This window comes from Lagenorhynchus albirostris, chromosome 10, assembly GCF_949774975.1.
Source record: "Lagenorhynchus albirostris chromosome 10, mLagAlb1.1, whole genome shotgun sequence".
Taxonomy (NCBI): domain Eukaryota; kingdom Metazoa; phylum Chordata; class Mammalia; order Artiodactyla; family Delphinidae; genus Lagenorhynchus; species Lagenorhynchus albirostris.
In genome coordinates, this window is record NC_083104.1 from 31,602,128 (window position 1) to 31,625,770 (window position 23,643).

Sequence of the window (23,643 nt, forward strand, 5' to 3'; positions counted from 1 at the left end):
AGCAGAAACTTGCCAATTGGTTCCACTGTCTATACTAAACTGAGACAGTGGGACTGCATACTTTTGGTTCCTATTTATTTAGTTTTATGATTCAGCCATATAATTTTTTGGTCATAAAGTAAACAGTGAACTAGGTAGGGCCAAAAAGCCTCAGAATTGTAAAATTAATCTAAATTTATTTAGCTAGAGAAAGCCTAGTTTCAAATACTTGAGACATGAAATTTTATATTCGTGGTAGCTGCCTACAGAATTCTGAATTTGTTTGGGGCAACAATGAAGACACAACCAAAAGGGACAAATCATAATTGATCTATGCCAGTCACGGATCTCCTGCTTCCCTTTGCCAAGTAACTTCCTTCCCAGGCTCCTTTGTAGCTAAAGGTATGTATGTGACCTACCCATGCAGCCAGTGAGACAAAAGAAAGAATCTGCTGGAAGGAGTCTATGAAAGATTATTCTTTCAAACATGAAAAGAGAGCCACACAAAAAGGCATTTTGCCCCCACCTTATCTTTTTTGCCTAGGACACTGGTGTGAGGAAAATGAAGCCTGGGGCTGCAGCCATCACCCTTAGACCATGAGGCAACAAGCAAAAGCGTAAAAAACCAACATGTAAGGGATAACAGAATGGGAGGACAGTAAGACCCTCTGGATTCCTAATAACATCACTGAGCCAAGTGAACAGTCTGGACCTACCTACCTCCAGGCTTGTTGTTAGTAAGTTAACAAGAAATATCCTTATGGTTTAAGCTCCTATTGGTTGAGTACAGCATCACCACAGCCAACTGTTTTCTAACTGACACAGCAGTGCCCTGTGTTTTCATACTGTGATAAAGAATATAAATTATATAACATTTTAGAATTTCAAATTTTAGAAGAACGATAGGGAAAGTGAGAGACTCAACTTTTCACTGCATAAAATGTTGTACTTAAATTGCTTTTGCAAGCATGAAATGTTTTGTAACATTAAACAATAGAATAAAAAATTAAACAAACAAGACAAATAATAGGAAAAATCGATCCATACCCGTACCTTTCCGTGTGTTCTCCGTCACATCTACCCCAAACTGGATAATGTCACCGGAAAGAATTTCACATGGTGGACTTTCTTCAGAGCCTCGACTCAATCTCTGACTATTTATAAAGGTACCATTACTACTTTTAGTGTCTTGGAGATAAAACTGCAAAAATAAAATTTAAAGAAAGAGCCAAAGATTAGTAGTAATAATTCCAAACCTACTTTTAAAAAATAGTATCAATACTTCCAACTTTGCAAACTACTGCAGGTAGATTTTTTTCCCCTATCAATTCAAACCACTTATTTCAGCTAAGATTCTCCTTCATTACATATGAAATTAGAACCCTGAAACTGGGTGATTTAAAATCCAGCTGGACAAAATGGTATATCACTTCAGAAAACAGTTTACAAGGTCCTCAAAATGTTAAACAAAAAGTTAGCATATGACCCTGCAATTCTACTCTGAGGTATATACTGAAGAGAACTGAAAACATATGCCTTCACTAAAACTTGTACACGAATGTTCATAGCAGCATTATTCCTTATAGCCAAAAAATGGAAACAACCCAAATGCCCATCATCTGATGAACGGGTTAACAAAACATAGTATATCCACATGAATTATATTATTTTGCAATAAAAAGGAATGAAGTACTGATTCAAGCTATAACATGGATGAACTTTTAAAACCTGATGCTAAGTAAAAGAAGTCAGTCACAAAAGACATATATTATGTAATTCCATTTATATGAAATATCCAGAATAAGCAAATCCATAGAGATAAAAAGCACATTAGTGGTTGCAAGGGGCTGAGGTGCTGGGGCAGAGGGTGGGATGGGGTGGGGTGAATAAGTGCTAATGGGTATAAGATCTCCTTTTGGGGTGATTAAAAGGTTCTAAAATTACATAGTGGTGATGGTTGCATAACTCTGTGAATATACTAAAAACCAATGAATTGTTCATTTTAAAAGACTGAATTTTATGGTATATATTATATCTCAATAAAGCTGTTATTTTTTTTTTTTTAAGCCAGCTACACAAAACTCTAATTTTATCTTTCCATCTCACTCTGACTTTGTAACTTTGCTCCTAGGATTTCTGGGTTAAGTCAAAGGAAGTGCTGTTTATTCCACAGGCAAGGACAATTGGTATTAGGTAACACCTATATTAATTGCTATCAGTTAACTAACATACGTGGTACCAGGCCCAACACTTCAGTAAACTCTTTGTGATAAACATTTTGGAGACACTAGAAACTAAAATACTGGAATCAACTATGAAGGTACCACTTCCTGGCCCCCCCAAACTTGCCTTTCATCACTTGGGTAATCTTCCTTCTTTAACAAGGGAAGGGACAGCAGGAGGCACAGGAAGCCTACCTATTTATCACCTACCTATTCCAAGAGAAATTAGGAACAACTGGGATCACACACAATAGACTTACTAGGAAGAGAACAACCAATAAAAAAAGATGTACCTTTCTTTTTGCATCTTTCTACACTCTCCAGCCCTGCTTATTCTAGCAACACATTTTCACTGAATGCCTTCCTAAGGAAGAAAGGAAAGAAGAAAACTAATATTTATTAAAATACATGTCGCACCACCAGGCCCTTATTTAACCTTAACATTAAAGCTATGTTATAGATATTATTTCCATTTATAAGTGAGAAAAGTGGGGCACAGGCAAGTATCTTTCCAAAGTCACAGAGCTATGGAATACAGAAGCAGGGATTTATATCATAGAATTAAAAGGGACATTTTTCCCCCATTACTTCACACTGACCTTTATGTTTCATTTATCCTTCACTCCTTCCAAAAACCCTCTTCCAAAATGAAACACAACAGAAGAATAAGCAATTTGCAGAAGATACAAAAATGACATTTCTTTTCATTAATTCCTAGGTGACAATTTAAAGGCCACCAAGCTGTCTATAAATGACTTAGTCTCTGTTTATAATTCAAAAAGAGACCAACTGTTACTTTCGCTAGCAGTTTATATAGTTAATTACAGATCATTAATAAAGAAAATTGTGTTGATATTTTACAAGTCCATTTGAAACTTAGAGGCCTTAATATTTCACACCAGGGAGATAAGCACAGGCAATATGCTCAAGTAGGAACAATTATCCTCAAGATTTTTTCTACACTGGAACCTACTATTGCACTGTATAAACGAGTTTGTTTTTTAATTTTAATATATTCTTGGGAAATGTGGCAATATCTGAATTCTGGTTTGGTCATTTTCAGTTATATGTGCCTTGGCAAGCCAAATAAGGGGATTATAGATTTACAGGGGTTTCCAAACTTCAAATTCTGATCCATTAGTGTGTTACTAAGTCAATTTAGTGGGCTGTTACTAGTGGTTTAAAAAAAAAAAATTAAGAGAACAAAAGTAAGAACATATGAAATGAGGTTCAGTACTGTTTAGAAAACTTTGTTTGAAAAACAAAAATGTGTGTGTGCTTTTCTATGTGTATACACATACACACACATATATCTCAACACCTCATGTTTGTAGCTCTTAACTCTAAAACCATAAATTTTCAAATTAAAAAAATTTTTAATCAATATTAACCCATGTTCTTTTCATTCTAACATGTCTATATTATGTCCAAAGCACACCATGGTATCTTTGGCCTTCATTTAGCTTGAACACACCATTTACGTTAGTTGCTCATTGATCCTCTGCTCTCAACCAGCTAAATGGCTTCCAAACACCTTGGAAGAAAGTCCAAAGTTCTTACCATTACAGCCAATAAAGCCCCACATGATATGGCTCCTGGTTCCCTCTCCAAACTCATTAACTCACACTATTTTCCTCCCTTATCCCTCTCAGCCACACTAACCTCCACTCATGCCCCTGAGCCTCCACACTTGAGTATAGCTAGACTGCAATTGTTTACTTCCCTGCAGAAATATTTTCACTGATTTAACCTTCTGCCCTTGGTGTTTTGAAAAACTGTTATTAAAAATAATGTTTCTGCACCTTCTATGAAACAATTTGCCACTATTCAGTCTACGTTGTACAGAAGCTATTCTATTTACTATCAGGTTAGACAGGTATAATAAATAAGTCAACTTATTTGCAAGGCACTGGGAAGTGACTGTGCTTACAGTCCCTGGATGCATTTCCCGTAGCAGGTATGTCAGTTGGTCCTTTGTCACTTTCAAACCAGAAATATCTTTCTCCTCTATGCTGATACACCTTTTTCTATCAGGCTTTTTTATTTATTTATTTATTTATGGCTGCATTGGGTCTTCATTGCTGCGCGTGGGCTTTCTCTAGTTGCTGCGAGCAGGGGCTACTCTTCCTTGCGGTGCGTGGGTTTCTCATTGCTGTGGTTTCTCTTGTGAAGCATGGGCTCTAGGTGCGTGGCTTCACTAGTTGTGGCACATGGGCTCAGTAGTTGTGGCTCTCGGGCTCTAGAGCACAGGCTCAGTAGTTGTGGCGTACGGGCATAGTTGCTCCGTGGCATGTGGGATCTTCCTGGACCAGGGATCAAACCTGTGTCCCCTGCACTGGCAGGCGGATTCTTAACCACTGTGCCACCAGGGAAGTCCCAAAAGAGAAAATTTTTAACTACTCTAAAAAACAAATCTTGCTGAAGCTTTAACTATCTTTATTTCCTAGTAGCCTAAGGAATGCCCAAGCATCTCTGGTGTTTGTATTAGCCAGTGGGCATTCACTCTGATGTTGAGCAGATGTGTAAGGAGCCCGGAATTTATAAAATCCCCTGGAGCTCGTGGCCGAAGTTCAACTTTCACTGTTTTCAGGCTCTATCTTCAATTAACTCCCTGCCTTCCCCTGACTGAAGGTTAAGCTCCCCCAAATCAAGCACTGATGGTGATCCTTGAACTGAAAGGTTGTCCTTACCCCATCAGTCACTTTTCCTTGTTTCTTGCTTATTACGATTACCTTCAAAGACACAGGCACAGCACTTTACAGGTTGCATAATTTGCTCTTTGGCCTTCAGAAAGTTTTCTGCTCTTTCACTCCATAAACAAATACATTTTGCATCACTTTCAGCTTCGCTACAATTTGTAAATGCTTTCATTTCCACTATAATGATAGACTGCTTCTTTCTAGCTTTTCTACGTTGACAGGTTTTTGCAATATCCAACCACCAATAGGGATTTCCCTGGTGGTCCAGTGGTAAAGAATCCGCCTCCCAATGCAGGGGACGCGGGTTCGATCCCTGGTCGGGGAACTAAGATCCCACATGCTGTGGGGCAACTAAGCCCGTGTGCCACAACTACTGAGCTTGCACCCTCAATGAGAGAGCCCGTGTGCTGCAAACTACAGAGCCCACACACTCTGGAGCCTGTGCACCACAACTAGAGAGAGAAGAAAAAAAGAAACCCACACGTCACAACTAGAGAGAAGCCCGTGAGCGCAACTAAAGATCCCACATGCCTCAGTGAAGATCCCACACGCCTCAACTAAGACCCGATGCAGCCAATAAATAAATACATACACACACACACACACACACACACACACAGATATGATGATAGTAATTATTAAAAAAAATCCAACCACCAATAGATTAATAACATTTGAATTAAAGCTTCAGAACAAAGCACAAACCCAGGACATGTGCCACAGGCCAGAGGCCAGAAATTCTAAGTCCATACAGGGGGGTTTTAAAAATGTGAATGCAGAGTAGATTCTGGATTCTAGATGGCAGATACTACATCATAGATTTTTTTTTTTTCTTTTTCTTGGCCTGCACCACGCAGCATGCAGAATCTTAGTTCCCTGACCAGGGATCAAACCTCTGTCCCCTGCAGTGGAAGTGTGAAGTCTTAACCACTGGACCACCAGGCAAGACTCCATACATCATAGATTTTTAATTTACTTGAATCACCACCTAAAATCAAAAAAAGTGACTAAGACAGCAAAACCAAAATCCCATGGGCAACGTTTGCAACAAAAATTGGTGACAAATTATCCATATGAACCTCAAAATACAAGCGGGGAAAACCATCAACAGTCACAAGACCTTCATGAAATCAGCATCTGTGCAGGAGGATGTGTATATGGAAACAAGGCAGGATTTGAGGGACTTGAGAACCTCAGAATAGTCACTAGATATTTACTGGACAATATGATAGCTAATTTGAGAAGAGAAGATGAAAATGGGAAAGGTTCAGCCCAATCCACTAACAAGTGAGTATGAGGTAGATCCTGAAAAAGGCTGGGGCAGTCTGAGTCTTATACATTCTTAAAACCAACCTACCAACCAAAGCTGCCTTCAAGGATAGGGCTCCACACTGTGGGAAAGCTGTTGCGTATGGAACCAAAATTGATCAGGGCAGGGACAATAGAGACAAGGAAAGAAAAAGACCCAGATAAAAGTAGAAAAGGGGAAAGGAAGCCATCGTATTTTTAAACATTTTACAAAAACAACAGAAGAGGGAGCTCTGTGACATCAGAAAATTTATCCTGAATCATGACCCCCTTCTGTAAGTTCAGGAAAACAAATTACACATAAAAATGAGCAACAGAAAAATATCAGTGTCCCATGCCATACAGTTATTTTTTTAAAAAAAATAATAAAGAGCAAAATAACATTCCCTACACATAATGACAGACAAACCTCGGGAACAGATCAAAATTATACTATTTCAGAACAAGTTAAAAGACATTAAGAAAATAACTCAAGGCACGAAAAAGAAATATAAATCACAATTACAAAACTCAGGGAAAGGTGAAAGAACTCAAAAAGAAATAGAAAAAAAAGGGAAATCATTTCAGGAATGAGTATAAAATTAAAAGGACACAAGTAACTAAATATAACAAAAAATGTCTTAAGAGAAATAAGAAATAAAGAAGGAATTTTTTTTTTGAATCAAAACAAATGAAGAAAGTGAAATCAGCAAAATGACAGAGTAGGCGGCTCCAAGCTCTTATCCCCACACAAAGGCTGAAAAAACAAGCAGAAACTGTCAGAACCAACTTCATCAGAGCCTTGGAAGCAAAGTTTTACAGCAACCATGTGAACACTGAATCAAGAATAAGGCAACTTAAAAATGGTAGGAAACCTTGGAACTTCCCTGGTAGCGTAGTAGTTAAGAATCTGCCTGCCAGTGTAGGGGACACGGGTTCAATCCCTGGGCCAGGAAGATCCCACATGCCACGGAGCAACTAAGCCCATGTGCCACAACTACCGAGCTTGTGCTCTAGAGCCCACGAGCCACAACTACTGAGCCCGCGACCACAACTACTGAAGCCCATGAGCCTAGAGCCCCTGCTCTGCAACAAGAAGCCACTGCAGTGAGAAGCCCGTGCACTGAACGAAGAGTAGCCCCTGCTCGCTGCAACCAGAGAAAGCCTGCGCACAGCAACGAAGACCCAACACAGCCAAAAAAAAAAAAAAAAAGTGGGAAATCTTCGTGGCATTCCTCACCCTTGTCCCCTCCCTTCCCCCTGTAAAACAGAAGCCTTGAAGACATCAGCCTGAATTCCCACTGTGGGACCCTGTTACCTAGTTCCAGAGAGAGCAGACCTAAATTGCAAATTATTGTGTCCATCTACTCTAACGTGTCTGGGGGCTACCTGAAGGTCTGACTAGAGGCTCTCACCTCTGTTTAGCCTAACTCAGAACTCACCCATGATGGAAAAGCAGTGGCTTGGCTTGCTGAAAAAGTGGGATTTATCCAAAGTGGTTCAACATAAGTCAATCAATATAATATACCACATTAATAGAAAAAAGGAAAAAAACAAAATGAAACCACAAGATCATCTCAATTGATGTAGAAAAGGCATTTGACAAAATCCCATACCCTTTCATGACATTTAAAAACAAACAAACAAACAAACAAAAAACAACCCAGAAAGCTAGGACTGAAAGGAACTTCCTTAACATGATAGAGGACATTTATGAAAAACCCACAGCTAACATAATACTCAATGGTGAAAGACTGAAAGCTTTCTTCCTAAGATCAGGAACATGGCAAGAAAGCCTACTTTTCACCATTGCTACACAATACTGTACTGAAGTTCTAGCCAGACACAAGAAAAAGAAATAAAAGGCATCCATATTGGAAAGGAAGAAGTATACTATGTCTATTCACAGATGACAAGATTCTCTATATGGAAAATCCCATAGAACCCATAAAAAAGCTACTAGAGCTAACAAGCAAATTCATCAAAGTTGTAGTTTACAAGAAAAACAGAAAAATCAGTCGTGTGTATACATCAGCAATGAACAATCCAAAATGGAAATTAAGAAAGCAATTCAATTTATAATAGCATCTAAATAAAATACCTAGGAATAAATTTAACCAAAGAAGTAAAAAACTCGTACAATGAAAGCTACGAAATACTGCTGAAACAAATTAAAGACAAATACAGGCATAGCTCGTTTTATTGCACTTAACTTTACTGTGCTTCACAGACATTTCATTTCTTACAAATTGAAGGCTGTGGCAACCCTGGGTCAAACAAATCTATTGGCGCCATTTTTCCAACAGCATTTCTTTTAATTAAGGTATGTACATTGTTTTTTTTAGACATAATGCTATTGCACACTTAATAGACTACAGTATAGTGTAAACATAACTTTTATATGCACTGGGAAACCAAAAATTTCATGTGACTTGCTTTATTGCGATATTTGCTTTATTGTGGTGGTCTGGAACTGAACCCACAATATCTCTAAGGTACGCCTGTAAACAGGACATCCTGTGTTCATGGACTGGAAGACTAAATATTAAGGTGTCAATATTACCCAAACTGGTCCACAGAGTCAATGCAATCCCTACCAGAATCCTAATCGCCTTTTTTGTAGGAATGGAAAAATCAATCCGCAAAGGTATATGGAATTGCAAGGGACCCTGAATAGGAAAAACAATCTTGAAAAAGAACAGGGTCCATCCAATAGGAAAAGAACAGTTTCCTCAACAAATGGTGACGGGACAACTGGATAACCACTTGCAAAAGTTGGACCCCTTCCTCCCCCTATATACAAAAATTAACTCAAAGTGGATCAGAGACGTAAATGTAAGAACTATAACTGTGAAGTTCTCCTCAGCCATTATTTCTTCAAATAATTTTTTTCTGCCCCTTTCTTACTCTCTTCTGGTATTTCCAAAATGCATATGTTGGTACACTTGATGGTGTCTCATAGGTCCCTTAGGTACTGTTCATTTTTCTTCATCTTTTTTCTTTCTAGTCCTCAGACAGAGTAATTTCAATTGCCCTAACTTCAAGTTTGACTCCTTCCTCCTGCTCAAATCTGTCACTGAATCTTCCACTGAATTTTTATTTCAGCTATTGTATTAATACTTTTACAATTTCTATCTCTCTACTGATCTTCCACACTTATTCACACATTGTTCTCCTGTTTTTCTTTAATTTGTCCATGGTTTCCTTCAGCATTATGAGCATATTAAAAACGGTTAATTTGAAAAGTCTTTGTCTAGTAAGTCCAATGTCTGGGCTTCCTCAGGGATGCCTTTTGTCAATTTCTTTTTTTTTTCCTGTGAATGGGCCATAATTTTCTATTTCTTTATATGCTTTGTAATTTTTTTTGAGAATTGGACATCTTGAATATTGTAATGTGGTAACTACAGATATCAGGTTCTCTCCTCACCCTAGGGATTGCTGTTGTTACTTGATGAAGGCTGCAGTCACCAGTTTATTTACTGACTTTTCCAAACGATTTTTTGCAAAGACTATATTCTTTGTCGTGTATCATCACTGAAGTCTCTGTTTTGTCATCTCCATGGTCATCCAGTGACCTAACAGAGATTCCCTTAAATGTCAGGATCCAATAAGAAAAGGCAGGAAGGGTGTGTTTTGTCTCTTTAATCCCCTTGGCAGATGTCAGAGAAGCTGTTCTAGTCTGTGGGGTTTGAAACAATGGCCAGCCTCTGTGCCAGGCCCTCAGCAATAAAAAGCAGTGACAAAGGGCTTCCCTGGTGGCGCAGTGGTTGAGAGTCCGCCTGTCGATGTAGGGGATACGGGTTCGTGCCCCGGTCCGGGAAGATCCCACATGCCGCAGAGCGGCTGGGCCCGTGAGCCATGGCCGCTGAGCCTGCGCTTCCGGAGCCTGTGCTCCGCAACGGGAGAGGCCACAATAGTGAGAGGCCCGTGTACCGCAAAAAAAAAAAAAAAAAAAAAGCAGTGACAAAAACATACAACCCCAATTTTTGAAAGACAAGCAAAGTCACACCAGGAATCATGGGCCACCATACCCACTGTTACCCACCACAGGGCTAGGGGATGGAAATGGTAGCCACTGTGCAAAACACTGAAATTCTCAGAAATTTATCACCCTCTTCTTCACTAAGCACTCCCCTGGATGCTGCAAGTGTTTGCTTAGACTCCAGAGTTCCAAAATAATTGCTTCAGACAGTTCATGCTAGCTTAACAGTCATCCTGGTGAAGAAAACCAATTTTTGGAGCTTCTTCCTCCATTATTTTTTATGGCGTCACTCCACAAGTCCCTAATCTATAACAACAGCTACCATTTATTGACTGCCTGCTATGTGCAAGCACTTCTGATCTTCACAACAATCCTACCAAGTAGCTATTACCATGTCCATTTTCTAGATTAAGAAACTGAGGCTCAGGTATATTAAGTAGATTGCCATGGTCTCACAGATAGCATAGATTTGACACTGTTATTCCTTCAAAACCTCCACAACGCCTTCCTTCTCTCCTACTTAGACTAAACAGTCTCTGGTCTTTGAGTCCAAAGTTATGAAATCCCACTTTGTTTATGAAGTTTTCCTGAAGCAATCAGAATAGGAAGAGCCAATTTCAACTCTAACTCCACTATTACGGCAAATTATTTTAATCTATAACGTTTACTTGGCACCTGTCTGGAGAGATTGCACATCCATAAAATCAAATACGGAGCAACTGTACACTGAGAATAAATTAAGAGAGTATGCATTAAGTACCAAAATCCTGAGAGGCAGGATTAGGATTAATAACGTTAGGCACAGTCAGTTGCTAAAAAGACACTTAAGAATAAGAGAGGTGACCTGAATGAAAGGCAAGGAGAAGGAGGAGATGGAGGAGGAACAGGTATTACAGTATATTTATATACAGTTAAGGCCCAGCCCTAGAGGGTAACCAAAAACAAACAAAGGAAGAAGTGGGGAAATATAAAATAGAGTGAAGCTATAAAGAGAGGGCCTGAGCACTGCACTTAGGAGTTGAGATTTCTTAAGACAGAAGCTACTACTAAAGGATTTGATGAAAATACTGTTTTAGGGAGATTATTCCAACAGCTCTGATAATCTAGCAGCTGTGTGTAGGATGAATTACAGTGGGAGTCACTAGAAATAGGGAGATCCATAACTTGTACGTTTTTGCCACCAACAATTTAGTTATTTCTTAGACTACACAAACTTAGTTTATATGCATGTTCAATATGGATTTGTTTATATAACCTTCCTGGCTTCCTGACTAGCAAAGCACCACATATTTCAGAGGCTGGAATTTGTAAGTTGTGCCACTGAAGGGGGAAATAAAAGTTTTATTCACATGCCATAGGGAAACACATAGAAAAGTGGTAAAATATTCTCACCAAAATAAAATCTCACAAGTAAACTAGAATGAACTTGTCAATATACACCCAAAGGTCTTACAAATGTTATGAAATTGCCAGGACTTTTTCCATCTCCAAGTGACATCCCAGACACATTTGTTGTAAAGTAACTCTTTCTTGTGGAGCCAGTCCATAATAGAAAGAGAAAGCAAAAGTATTTCTATCTCTCTACATAGGAACAGAGATACGATTATGTAGAACAGAAGTAGAGAAGATGGGGAGGAGAAATTTTTTTAATTTAATGAAAACATTACAAAACATATAAAACACAGCTAGAATGATTACACCCTTCTAAAATATGCAAACAAAATTGTGACAACCCTTCACTGAGAACTCAAGACAAAGTAAATTAGATTTCTGAATCTTAGCAAGATGCAAAATAAACATATAATCAGAACACTACAGTTCTGAGAGGTGAGGCTACTGAAAGCCTGTACCAAATTCCAATTTGGAAGAGATTAACCTATTTCCTATAACCCAAAACTGATGGGTTGACAGGCAAATCCTGATTATTTTCTCCTCTCACAGTGTGTTAATCACAGCAAGATGCATTCTTCTTTGTCTTTGAAGCTCCTACTGAGGTAATTAAAGAACAGATACTGATCTCAAACTCAATCTTTTAGACCCCAAGAGGTCTTAACCTCAAACGTTAAAATTTTAACATCAATACCTAAAATAAACATGTCTTTATTAAAATACCACATATTTTAGCATATTAAGGATAGAGCAAAGGGATATTGTGATATTTTAAATACATAATACTCTGACAATAATTTATAGATCATTATTTTCCTCACAAAATGTTAGCTTAAACCATCCTGAGGTCAGCTGAAATAACAATAAAATAATTGCACCTCCATTCTTTATCTCTGATAGTTAAAAAACCTCACCCATAGAGTAACAGTCTTGTTTGCCACAAAAGGAAATCATTGTGATCACATTTGTGGGAAATACAGAACAAGGTCACTATATTTAAAGGACGTAGCCCTACATATTGTTTAATAATGCACACTATGGGCTAAATCTAAGGACAGTTGATATTGATTTATACAGTCACTAGGAGGTAGGGGAGAAGGAGAAATTAATTTTTTTCCATTAAAGATTAGCAAAATTGGCAAAACAGGAATCTAGATCTTATTTAGGAAAACAAAAACAAAAAACTGCCCACACATGAAACAGTCTATTTGGCAAACAAACCAAATGGAAATGTTAAAAGACACAAATAGTACATCTGCCCCCCAAAAGAACATTCATAGCTTTTTAAAATGCTTAATAAAGTAATCAAAATGATTATGATGGCCTCTTCTATTCTTTAAGCATAACCACTCAGGTTGGCATATAATTTTAATGTTGAAGACAACTTGTTCTTTACTCACGTCTCCCTGTTTTTAGTGACAGTTAATTCTTCAAGAGATTTATCTCCTCAAGGCTTTGACAATTCACACATCCATAGGGGAGTTCTTTAAAAATTATAATACTTCTACTTTGAAAGAGAAGAGAAAACAGTTACTGAGGACTGTAAGTGAATATATAGAAATAATAATGATGAAATTTATGAAACAATGGGAAATGACTATTGGGACCAAAGAAAATAAACCCCTTACGGGGTTGAGTATAGTGCAGAGGCTCCCATTTTTCTGCCCCCTACATGATTCAGATATTCAAAACATAGTCTATTCCCAATATCTCTCATGACATTTCCCAATATCTCTCATGACATCCACTGTTTCTCAGGATGAGTAGGTAATGCCCCCAATTAAGAGTCACTAATTCTTTTTTTAATTTTGAACTGAAATTTAGTAACAGAAAGTATCACATTCAAATTCCACCTCTACCTACGGCTTTAACACAAGGCCTTAAACATTTTCCCAAGGTTTTAAGGGCCAAAGGTGAAGCTGCTGGGAAGTTTTTCTTTTAGAAGGGTTGTTGATTTCTTTCACTACCATGAAAGGCAACATCACTTATATCCAGAATTCACCTATGTATACAGAAATTTTAAACACAGAGCAAAGCCAAAGAAGAGTTAATTGTTCAACAGTGTCAAAAAGATACCACATAATTTACAATAATCACAAGTTTTTTTGAGTTCTTACCATATGCTTGGATAAACTACTTTCCATGCAGTCTTCCACTTATTCTTTAAAACAGTCCTATGAGGTAGATGTTTTATTATCCCTATACCACAGATAAAGAAATTAGGACTAAAATAGGTTAACTAACCTGCCAAAGGTAGTAATGGGGAGAGATGTACATTTTAAAGTTTTTAATCTCAACTATTCTGCTATGCTACTCATGTTTGTCTGGTCATTTCACAACCACTATCTCTAATGTTTCTACCAACCATCACATGAATTAGGAATGATTTTGTTCATTTGATGGATCCGCAGGTTGAGGCTGAAACACAAGCAACCCATCTAAGTAACCTCTCTACGGTCACAATAAAATCATAAAACAGCAATCAGGCCTTATGATGCCAAATTATCAGGAAAAGTGAACTTTCAAAATTTCTTTCAGAAACGCATTCACTACCTTCTACCACCTATTTGACATACAATCCTAATAAATTTGAGTTTCCCAGCTTCCATGTCCACGGCAGATTAAAAGGGAACAAGCATATGCCAGGGACTATGCTAGGCACTTAATACACATAACCTTATCTAAACTTCAGAACACTATGAAATAAGTAGTATCCCACATGAACATACAGGGTAAGAAGTTAAATTATATGCCCAAAGATTACACAGAAAGTAAGAATGGCAAATAAGGTCTATTAGACACCTCATGACCATGGTAAATCCCTTGAAGATCAAGATAAGTGATATCCCTACCCCTTAATAAAATGCCTGCTGAACAGGCATCAAACAAGTATTTTATTTTTTTTAATAAATTTATTTATTTTATTTATTTATTTTTGGCTACGTTGGGTCTGCGTTGCTGCGCGTGGGCTTTCTCTAGTTGCAGTGAGCGGGGGCTACTCTTTGTTGCGGTGCGCAGGCTTCTCATTGTGGTGGCTTCTCTTGATGCAGCAGAGCACGGGCTCCAGGTGCACTGGCTTCAATAGTTCTGGCGCACGGGCGTAGTTATTCCGCAGCATGTGGGATCTTCCCGGACCAGGGCTCGAACCCGTGTCCCCTGCATTAGCAGGTGGATTCTTAACCACTGCGCCACCAGGGAAGCCCCAAACAAGTATTTTAAATAACTATTTCGTGAGTGTGATATTTATAGCCCCGACTCATTCCATCATTTACCCACCATTTCCTGAGCATCTGTGAATAGGAATTCAGCCATCAGCTGCTAAAAATAGAATATGTGACTTTCCAAAGTCACTTAGAGCAAGTACAAAACAGTAATAACAACAAATACTATCAGTAGTAATAATGTCAATAACCCCATAGGGCATTCAATATGTCACCAATTCCTAGGAATTCTGATTCAGAATAATCTCTCAATTCCACACTGCCTTTCCCTCCCCATTACTGTTCCTCTAACTCAGGCCCGTAACGTTTGCAAAGACGATGGCTATGATTCCACACTCTTCACCCTCTACACTGATGCTAGATTTATTTCCTAAAATACAAACCTGACCATTTTGTTTCCCTTTGTAAAATGGCTGTTGACCCTTTGCCTTCAAAATTAAATCTGAGAGCTCTGATAACTTTCAAAATCTTTCATAATGACCTCAATCACCCTATCAAACTGGATTTTCCACTTTTCCTAAAAGTACCATCCATTCCATCCTTGCGTAACTACTAGCAATTCCCTACACAAGCCCCAGGTACGATGCTTGCTTATGTTGTGCTTAGACCCGAAAAGCCCTTGCTTCCACCCACCCACACTCTTTACTTGTTAAAAGCCTCCTTTTCTTTCTGAAGCCCCAGTTTAAATATCTTAACAAATAAGATTTCTTGTTCAAATAACATTTCTCACTAAATAATATTACACCTGAACCAGAGACTCAAGGCTTTATTTCAGGTTAAGCCTCTAACTCCCAACCCTCTATGTCCAAATCATAGTCTGAACAGCATTACAATTCCATCTTTTTAAAACTATAACATTTATTCCCTGTCAGAAAGTTCCAATAGACACAAGTAACAAATGATGTTTTAAAATACATTTCAAATAAATGAAATAATTCATACTTTAGAATGGAAGCTATAAAGTTTTGATTTACCATAGGATAGGCCAAACTGTATTACATCCAAATAGCAATATGCTATATGGAACAGAGCATACGTTAAAGGTTTGAATTCCAGCCCCATCACCTTCTAACATACTGTGTGACCTTGAGCATGTTATTTAACCTCTCTGAGCATCCCTTTAGTTATAAAGGGTTATTTATAAATCCCTATTTATAAATTGGGGATAATATCAGTATGTACCTCTGAGTGTTTGTTGTAAAGGTTAAATGATGTTAAGCATGTAAGGTATTTAGTACAGCATTTGTACACAGTAACTGCTAAACAAATGGCAGCTATTATTACTAAATTCACAGAATATGCATAAACGTGTAATCACTGAAACTTTCTTCAGAGAACTGATGCAAGACTTTCCTTTATGCCTTTTCCTTATAACCTTTCTTAAGCTAAAGTTCTTAAAAATAATTTACCAGTTAATTACTTAAACAGTAAACAGCTGATAGAGATATAAATAAATCAGTAACAGCTGAACTCTAACAAATACAGATGTTAAAAATAGCATGTCATTGCCCCATTACACATGAATATTACCATAAATAACCACAACCTGTGCAAAGAAGCAGCTAAATCTCTGTCTCACAGCACAGACTGAAAACCATTTATAAAAAATATGAAACACATCACAATATGGATCAGGGAATTCCCTAATCATAGTTATATCAAAAGGAAATTACTACCCTCAGATATATGTAAATACACTCAGAATATATAGCACAGATTAGCAATCTACAGCTCATTTGACAGTGTGAACTAACTTCTGAATAAATTAAGTGATATTTAACAGATGTCATTTAACTCCATTTCTAAACCAGAGCCCTACTATACTCCTGGCCCTGAGTGAGTGACAGGGTTGGAAATCCAGTGAAGTCATGGAATAATGCTCCAGAAGCATTAACTCACTCAGTTGAAAACTAAAAATGCTCCTTAGGACACCTAAGTAGCATATAAATTACTAGGGCAGGGCAGAGGTTTTCCCATTACACCATCCTATACTATTTGAATTTTCTGTTTAAAAAAAAAAAAGAGAGAGAGAAAGAGACATGTATGGGAAGGGGCAAACAAACATCTAACTCCAAAACTTTCAAGAGACCAAAAAGCTCAGGAAGATGGACAATTATCAATGTGGTCAATATCAGTTTGGCAAAGATTAAGAATAGTGATACCTGGCTCTGGCAATATAAAAATGTGGAGAAACAGCTCTCTCACATACTGGGAAATATACTGGGCATATATACACTGGGCATAAGAGTGTAAACTGCTACAATCATTTTGGAAAATGATTCAGCAACACCTATTAAAATTTTAAATGCTTATATTCTTTGGCTGAGCAATTCCACATCCAGGAATCTAACCTATAGAAACAATGAAATGCACACATGTACAATGACAAATGCCTTAAGTATGTACCGAAGCCATGTTAATAGAAGTTAAAAACTGGAAACTACTAATGCCCAGCCAAACTGTCTGATTAAATATCAGACATCATAATCATCAAAAATAATATAACGGTATGGGTACTGAAATTAAAATATATCAAGACATACAGTGATCCCTTTTTTTTTTTTTTTTTTCCGGTACGCGGGCCTCTCACTGTCGTGGCCTCTCCTGTTGCGGAGCACAGGCTCCGGACGCACAGGCTCAGCGGCCATGGCTCACAGGCCCAGCTGCTCCGCGGCATGTGGGATCGTCCCAGACCGGGGCACAAACCTGTGTCCCCTGCATCAGCAGGCGGACTCTCAACCACTGCGCCACCAGGGAAGCCCCAGTGATCCCTTTTATAAAAAGAATGATAGGGACTTCCCTGGTGGTCCAGTGGTAAAGAATCCGCCTTACAATGCAGGGGATGCAGGTTCGATCCCTGGTTGGGGAACTAAGATCCCACATGCCATGGGGCAACTAAGCCCATGCGCCACAGCTACTGAGCCCGCGCACCTCAAGGAGAGAGCCCATGTGCTATAAACTACAGAGCCCAGGCACCCTGGAGCCCGTGTGCCACAAGTAGAGAGAGAAAACCCACACGCCACAACTAGAGAGAAGCCCAAGCAGTGCAACAACAGATCCCGCGTGCCTCAGCGAAGATCCCATGTGCCGCAACTAAGACCCAACACAGCCAAAGAAATAAAATAATAAAATAAAATATCCTGAAATTGAGATTCATCTTAAAAAAAAACGATATATGCTTATACGCCATTAGAAAACAAAAATCTGAAAGAATGTATACAAACTATTCACAGTGCTTATCTCCACAAAAAAGAAATCTTAAAGAGTTAAACTTTAATAATATTAAAAGAGATCTAAAACTTTATTCAATAAGGCTAACAAATCTTCAATTCCGCATTATCATCATTTGATGGAAGAAAGTGGAAAGAAGATGAAAAGAAACAAACAAAACAAACCCCCAAACAAATAGAAAAATATAACTATGCAAAGAGAGAAAAACACAGAAAAACAGAATTTGCCAGGAAAAAAAAAAAGAGTTAAACATCAAGGGAGATCAAAGTGCAATAAATTCAAAAGGGTTAATAAACTAGTCATCTCCTTGACACAAGAACACACTTCAGAAGTAAAATCACTGACTTATGAAAGGTACTTAAGAGGGTTAACAGCTCACGTGCTCTTTGTTCTTTCAGATTACAGGACTCAGTTCTGAATGGAAGAGCTTCAGCAACCCACCAGAGTTCTTTATGGGGCGGGGAGGGGGAGAGGGGGGAATCAAATTAAGGCATCTGGTATAAATATGGTCTTCAGGATCCCTGCCCTTAAAATAAAACAGTGCTATAAAACTGGAAAAGCATAACATTAACCTTTTATACAACACACACACAAAATGATAATATTTGTACAGCACAAGATTTCCTGACAGACTGGATGTAAAATATGAAAAAAAGGAGTCAAGAAGGATACCAAAGTTTTTGACCCAAGCAACTTAGAAGGATATACAAGTGACCCTTGAACAACACTGGGGTTAGGGACACCAATCCTCCATGCAGTTGAAAACTCCCATATAACTTTTAACTTATAGCTGGCCCTCTGTATCTGCAGTTCCATATCCAGGAATTCAACCAACCTCGGATCGTGTAGCACTGTAGTATTTACTACTGAAAAAAATCTGCATATAACTGGACCCATGCAGTTCAAACCCATGTTGTTTAAGGGTCAACTGTAACTGCCCCTATGTGAACTGGAAGGGCTGAATATGAGAAGGTTTTTTGTTGAGGTTAGGGAGGTATCAGGAGTTCAGCTTTGGACATATTAAATTTGAGGTGTATGTTAGATATCAGGTGAAAATGTCAAAAAGGCAGCTGGATATGAACCTAGAGTCCAGGGAAAAAGTCTGGGCTTGAGATAAAAATGTGGTTGTCATCAGCATATACGAAGAACTGGAAGTTAAGAGACAGAATGAAATCATTAAGCAAGTACAGATAGACAAGAGCACCAAGGACAGAGTGTTGAAGCAGTCCAAAGTTTATAGGTCAGGGAGATGAAGACCAAGCAAAGGAAATTCCAAAGATGGCCAGTGAAGTAAAGTGTTGTGTCCTGGAAGCCATTGTGAATGATGTTTCCAAGAACATGGAAGAGATCAACTATGTCAAATGATGCTGAAAGATCAAGGAAGATTAGGAATAAGAACTGACCAAGGGAAATAGCAACCTGGAAGCCACTGATGACTCTGACAAGAACTGTGGATGTAGTGGACAATGAAAGCTTCACCAGAGTGATTCAAGAGAAAATGGATGGAGGGGAATGAGAAAGTGTACATATAGACAAATCTTTTAAGGAGTTCTGCCCTAAAGGGAAGCAAAGAAATGGGCAGTAGCTAGAAAGTAAAGTGGGGTCAAGATAATAATTTTTTAATATGAGAAAAATTACACTGTTTCATGTACTAACAAGAATAATCCAGTAAAGAGCAAGGGTACTTGACCCAATCCTGAGGATTCAGAAAAGGCTTCTGATGGAACTGTCCCACGTTGAGTCATGAAGCCTGATTAAGAGTGAATCAGGGGCTTCCCTGGTGGCGCAGTGGTTGAGAGTCCGCCTGCCAATGCAGAGGATAACGGGTTTGAGCCCTGGTCTGGGAAGATCCCACATGCCGCAGAGCAACTGGGCCCGCGAGCCACAACTACTGAGCCTGCGCGTCTGGAGCCTGTGTTCCGCAACAAGAGAGGCTACGACAGTGAGAGGCCTGCGCACCGCGATGAAGAGTGGCCCCCGCTTGCCACAACTAGAGAAAGCCCTCGCACAGAAACGAAGACCCAACACAGCCAAAAATAAATAAATAAATACATAAATTTATTTTAAAAAAAAAGAGTGAATCACGATGAGAAGGGAGGGGACTGAAACAGCATGAGCAAACAGAGGTGAGAAACAACATAGTGGGGGGGTGGCATGTGAAGCACAAGACTGAGAATGACAGGAAATCATGCTGGAGAGGTGAGCAGCCACCAAGCCTTTTAAGATGATTCAAGCAGTACAACCTTTATGATATAGATGATAGGGGACTTGCCACTATAGGGTTTAGATAGGTAAATACTAAGATCAAACTGACATATCACTCAGGGAGGGAATAGCTTGAGGGGTACTAGACTGAAGGCAGGGAGACCAGTTACAGTTATTGAAATAAAGAAATAACAAGGTCCTAAACTGGACAGTGTTAGAAGCAGTGAAACGGGCTTAGTGACAGATCTTAAGTGCTCAGTGTTGAAAAGCAGTAGTTTCTAGTATGAGCTACTGAGCAGATGATAAGGCCATTACCTGTATTTGGAAATACTGGGGAGGGGGTGGTGAATGATTCATTTCAATTCGGGGTATATTGTTTTTAGAGTCTCTATAGGACATTCAAGTGAATAAACGTAAGCAGGCAATGGGTAGAAAACTCAGACGTTAGAGCTCAAGATATCTGAGAGGCATCTGAGTGGTAATTAAAATTATTATAATATATGAGATGATCCAAAAATAACATTTACGAGGAAAACAATGATTGAACTTTTAGAAACACTAACACTTTATGGAGAGTTAGTGGAGAATATGCTTGAAGGAATTTCAGACAAAACAGTCAAAAAGCTACAGAAAAACTCAGGAAAAGAAATAACCAAGAGGCCAGGGAACCAGCCAAGGACTAACACCTTTACCAGTTTAAAAAGAGATAGTGTAGTGACCTGAATACACTGGTGGGGATCAGAAATCAAGTCAAATCACGTAACAGTCTGGACTTTCCAATTCTGTTGTATTAATTTTTCAAAAATTAGTAGAATCTACAGGTCAGCTCTTCCTGAGGTCCCTAAGTAGTCAAGCCAATCTGAGTGGAAAAGACTAAAGAACTAAATACAGTTGCACCACTACCTCCTGTAGAAGAGTATTTACAGTTTTAGTAGAAGAGTATTTGTGGTTGCTCTATACAAAGAAAATTGGTGATGTATTTCTTAATAAACCAAAAATTGTTGTCAAGTATAATAAAATGAATAGGAAGATTTTTACTTTTTATCATGCCTGACTTCTTGATTGTTACATAATACTTCACCCACGACTTTATATAAACTCAACTAACAATAAAACTCATAGCCTTATATAATAAGGAAAAGTATTTAAGTATGGATTTTGTAAAAACCTATAATGCTAGTACTTAGGGAAAAATATTACCAATACAATAAAAATTTGTCAGGAATGGAAAGAATTTTTGACACTGGAAGAAAAGAGATAACTTGAAGATACAGGGGGAAATAAACAGGGCAAGGATCAATTTCCGTTTCTTGATTTTAGCTCTACTTTATAATTTTTTGGCAGACCATTTGTCACACTGAAAAATCACTTACTCTTGGATGGCTGTACTGTACTAACTGGGAGTGACTCATAAGTGTTTGGTCCCACCCATACAGAAGAACTCTGCAAAGAACTTTAAAAAAAAGAAAATCAACCGGAAGTGTATTTTCAAATGAGCACCTAACACAAAATCATTAAAGCATAGAAAAGATGTGACAGAATTATTACTCACTATGAGAAAGTTAAAAGCATTTTCTTGGAGTGGGGTGGGGGTGACTCTCAAGGTGTGAGTCATAGGATTAAAGGACAACTGGATCCAGGATTTAGTGAAAGCTGGAAAAGCAGGATTCAGATCACATGCAGCTCTCCAGGCCAGAGAGAAAAATAGCTGAGTTGGGTTAGTGCCTCCAGAGTTTAGGTGAGTCACAGAGAGAGCAGAGAGAGAAAAGCACAACCAGACTGGATTTCAGCACATGGGAGAAATCTGTAGCTGTTATCTTTTGGTTTACTTCTTCCCTTATTAATTTACTATTAAAACATGTTAATTACATTCAAAGAAGCTAAAACAGAGGTTACCCCAGAATCTTACTACTCCACAGATGTGGACAAGCTCTGCCACACTGCTTTGCACTTGGACTAGACCAAAACACAAAGCTAACGTCACTACCACAACCTTTCTAGCACTACATATTTTCATTTTGCTAATTTAATATAACAACCATTTTGTAAGATATTTATTTCTGTGGTTACTAGCAAGGATGTCTGTTTGTTTACTACATATATTCATCTTGAACAAACTGACTGCATAGTTCTTTGGTCCACCTACAAAAATCTTGTTGACCTTTTATATTGCAAAGGACATTCTGTGTGTTATATATACTCATTTTGCTGTCATAATGAATGCAAATGATGTTCTATTTCCATTGTTCTCATTTTTCATGGAACCAAAGTAGTTATCAATGTTTACTTAGATATTCATTAATTTTTTTTTTTTTTTTTTTTTTGCCTTCACTTGGTTTTAGGCTCTAGCAGTTGCTCATGTACCAATAAATCCTGAAGGGGTTTCCATTATTATACAGTCATACTGCATGTCTTAGAAATTTTCACTTGCCTGATCCAATCATTCCAGTTTAACTTTTATATCATTTATTTATGTTTCTTCTCAAATACAGTGCTATCATCCTTTCTTTAAAAGAAACATTTTTGGGCTTCCCTGGTGGCGCAGTGGTTGAGGGTCCGCCTGCTGATGCAGGGGAAGTGGGTTCGTGCCCCGGTCCGGGAAGATCCCACATGCCGCGGAGCGGCTGGGCCTGTGGGCCATGGCCACTGAGCCTGCGCGTCCGGAGCCTGTGATCCGCAGCGGGAGAGGCCGCAACAGTGAGAGGCCCGCGTACCGCAAAAAAAACAAGAAACATTTTTTGTGGCTAAGTAATGATATAAAATGTAATGGGTTCCAAGCAATTCTACACCTAGGTATCTAGCCAAGAGAAATAAAAGACACAAAGTACTGTACACAAATGTTCCTAGCAGCGCTGTTCATAATAACCAAAAGTTGGAGTCAATCCGAATATCCATCAACCACTGAATAAATAAGATGTATCTGCAATAAAGTGAATGAACTGTTGATACATTCTATAAAATAGATGAACCTCAAAAACATAATGCTAACGGAAAGAAGCCAGACACAAATGACTGCATATAGTATGATTTTGTTTATTTAAAATTTCTGGAATATGCAAATCTATGGAGACAGGAAACAGATCAGTGGTTGCCTAAGGCTGCATGTAGGAATCAAGGACTGAATGCAAATAGGCACAAGAGAACTTCTGGGGGTGATGAAAATGTTTTATAGCTAGATTATGGTGATGATTACAAAACTACAGATCTACTAAAAACCATTAACTTCAAGTAAACTAAACTTACTTTTACAATGGGTAAATTTTATGGAATGTAAATTCTACTTCAATAAAGCTGTTTTTAAAAGGCCAATGAACAGAGGAAGGATGAAAAGAATATATGAATATATACACGCACATAGGAAATAACTTTGTAATATAAAAATTTAAGGGATTCAGCTTGTTACTGATAAAAGTGGCAGAAAGTATTTT

General features: G+C 38.3%; 1 protein-coding gene across 43 annotated transcripts in view; it reads right to left on the bottom strand.

Annotated features, from left to right (window-relative positions):
* SLMAP (sarcolemma associated protein) overlaps positions 1-23,643 on the bottom strand; it is a 148,070-nt gene that overhangs the window by 83,852 nt on the left and 40,575 nt on the right. For 24 of the 43 annotated variants that reach the window (XM_060161510.1, XM_060161511.1, XM_060161502.1 and 21 more), the window contains exon 2: positions 1,027-1,180. In XM_060161510.1, coding sequence (XP_060017493.1) covers positions 1,027-1,180 — 154 coding nt within the window. The remainder of the gene's footprint in view (positions 1-1,026; positions 1,181-23,643) is intronic. The other 19 variants (XM_060161528.1, XM_060161529.1, XM_060161522.1 and 16 more) reach the window with 1 other exon arrangement.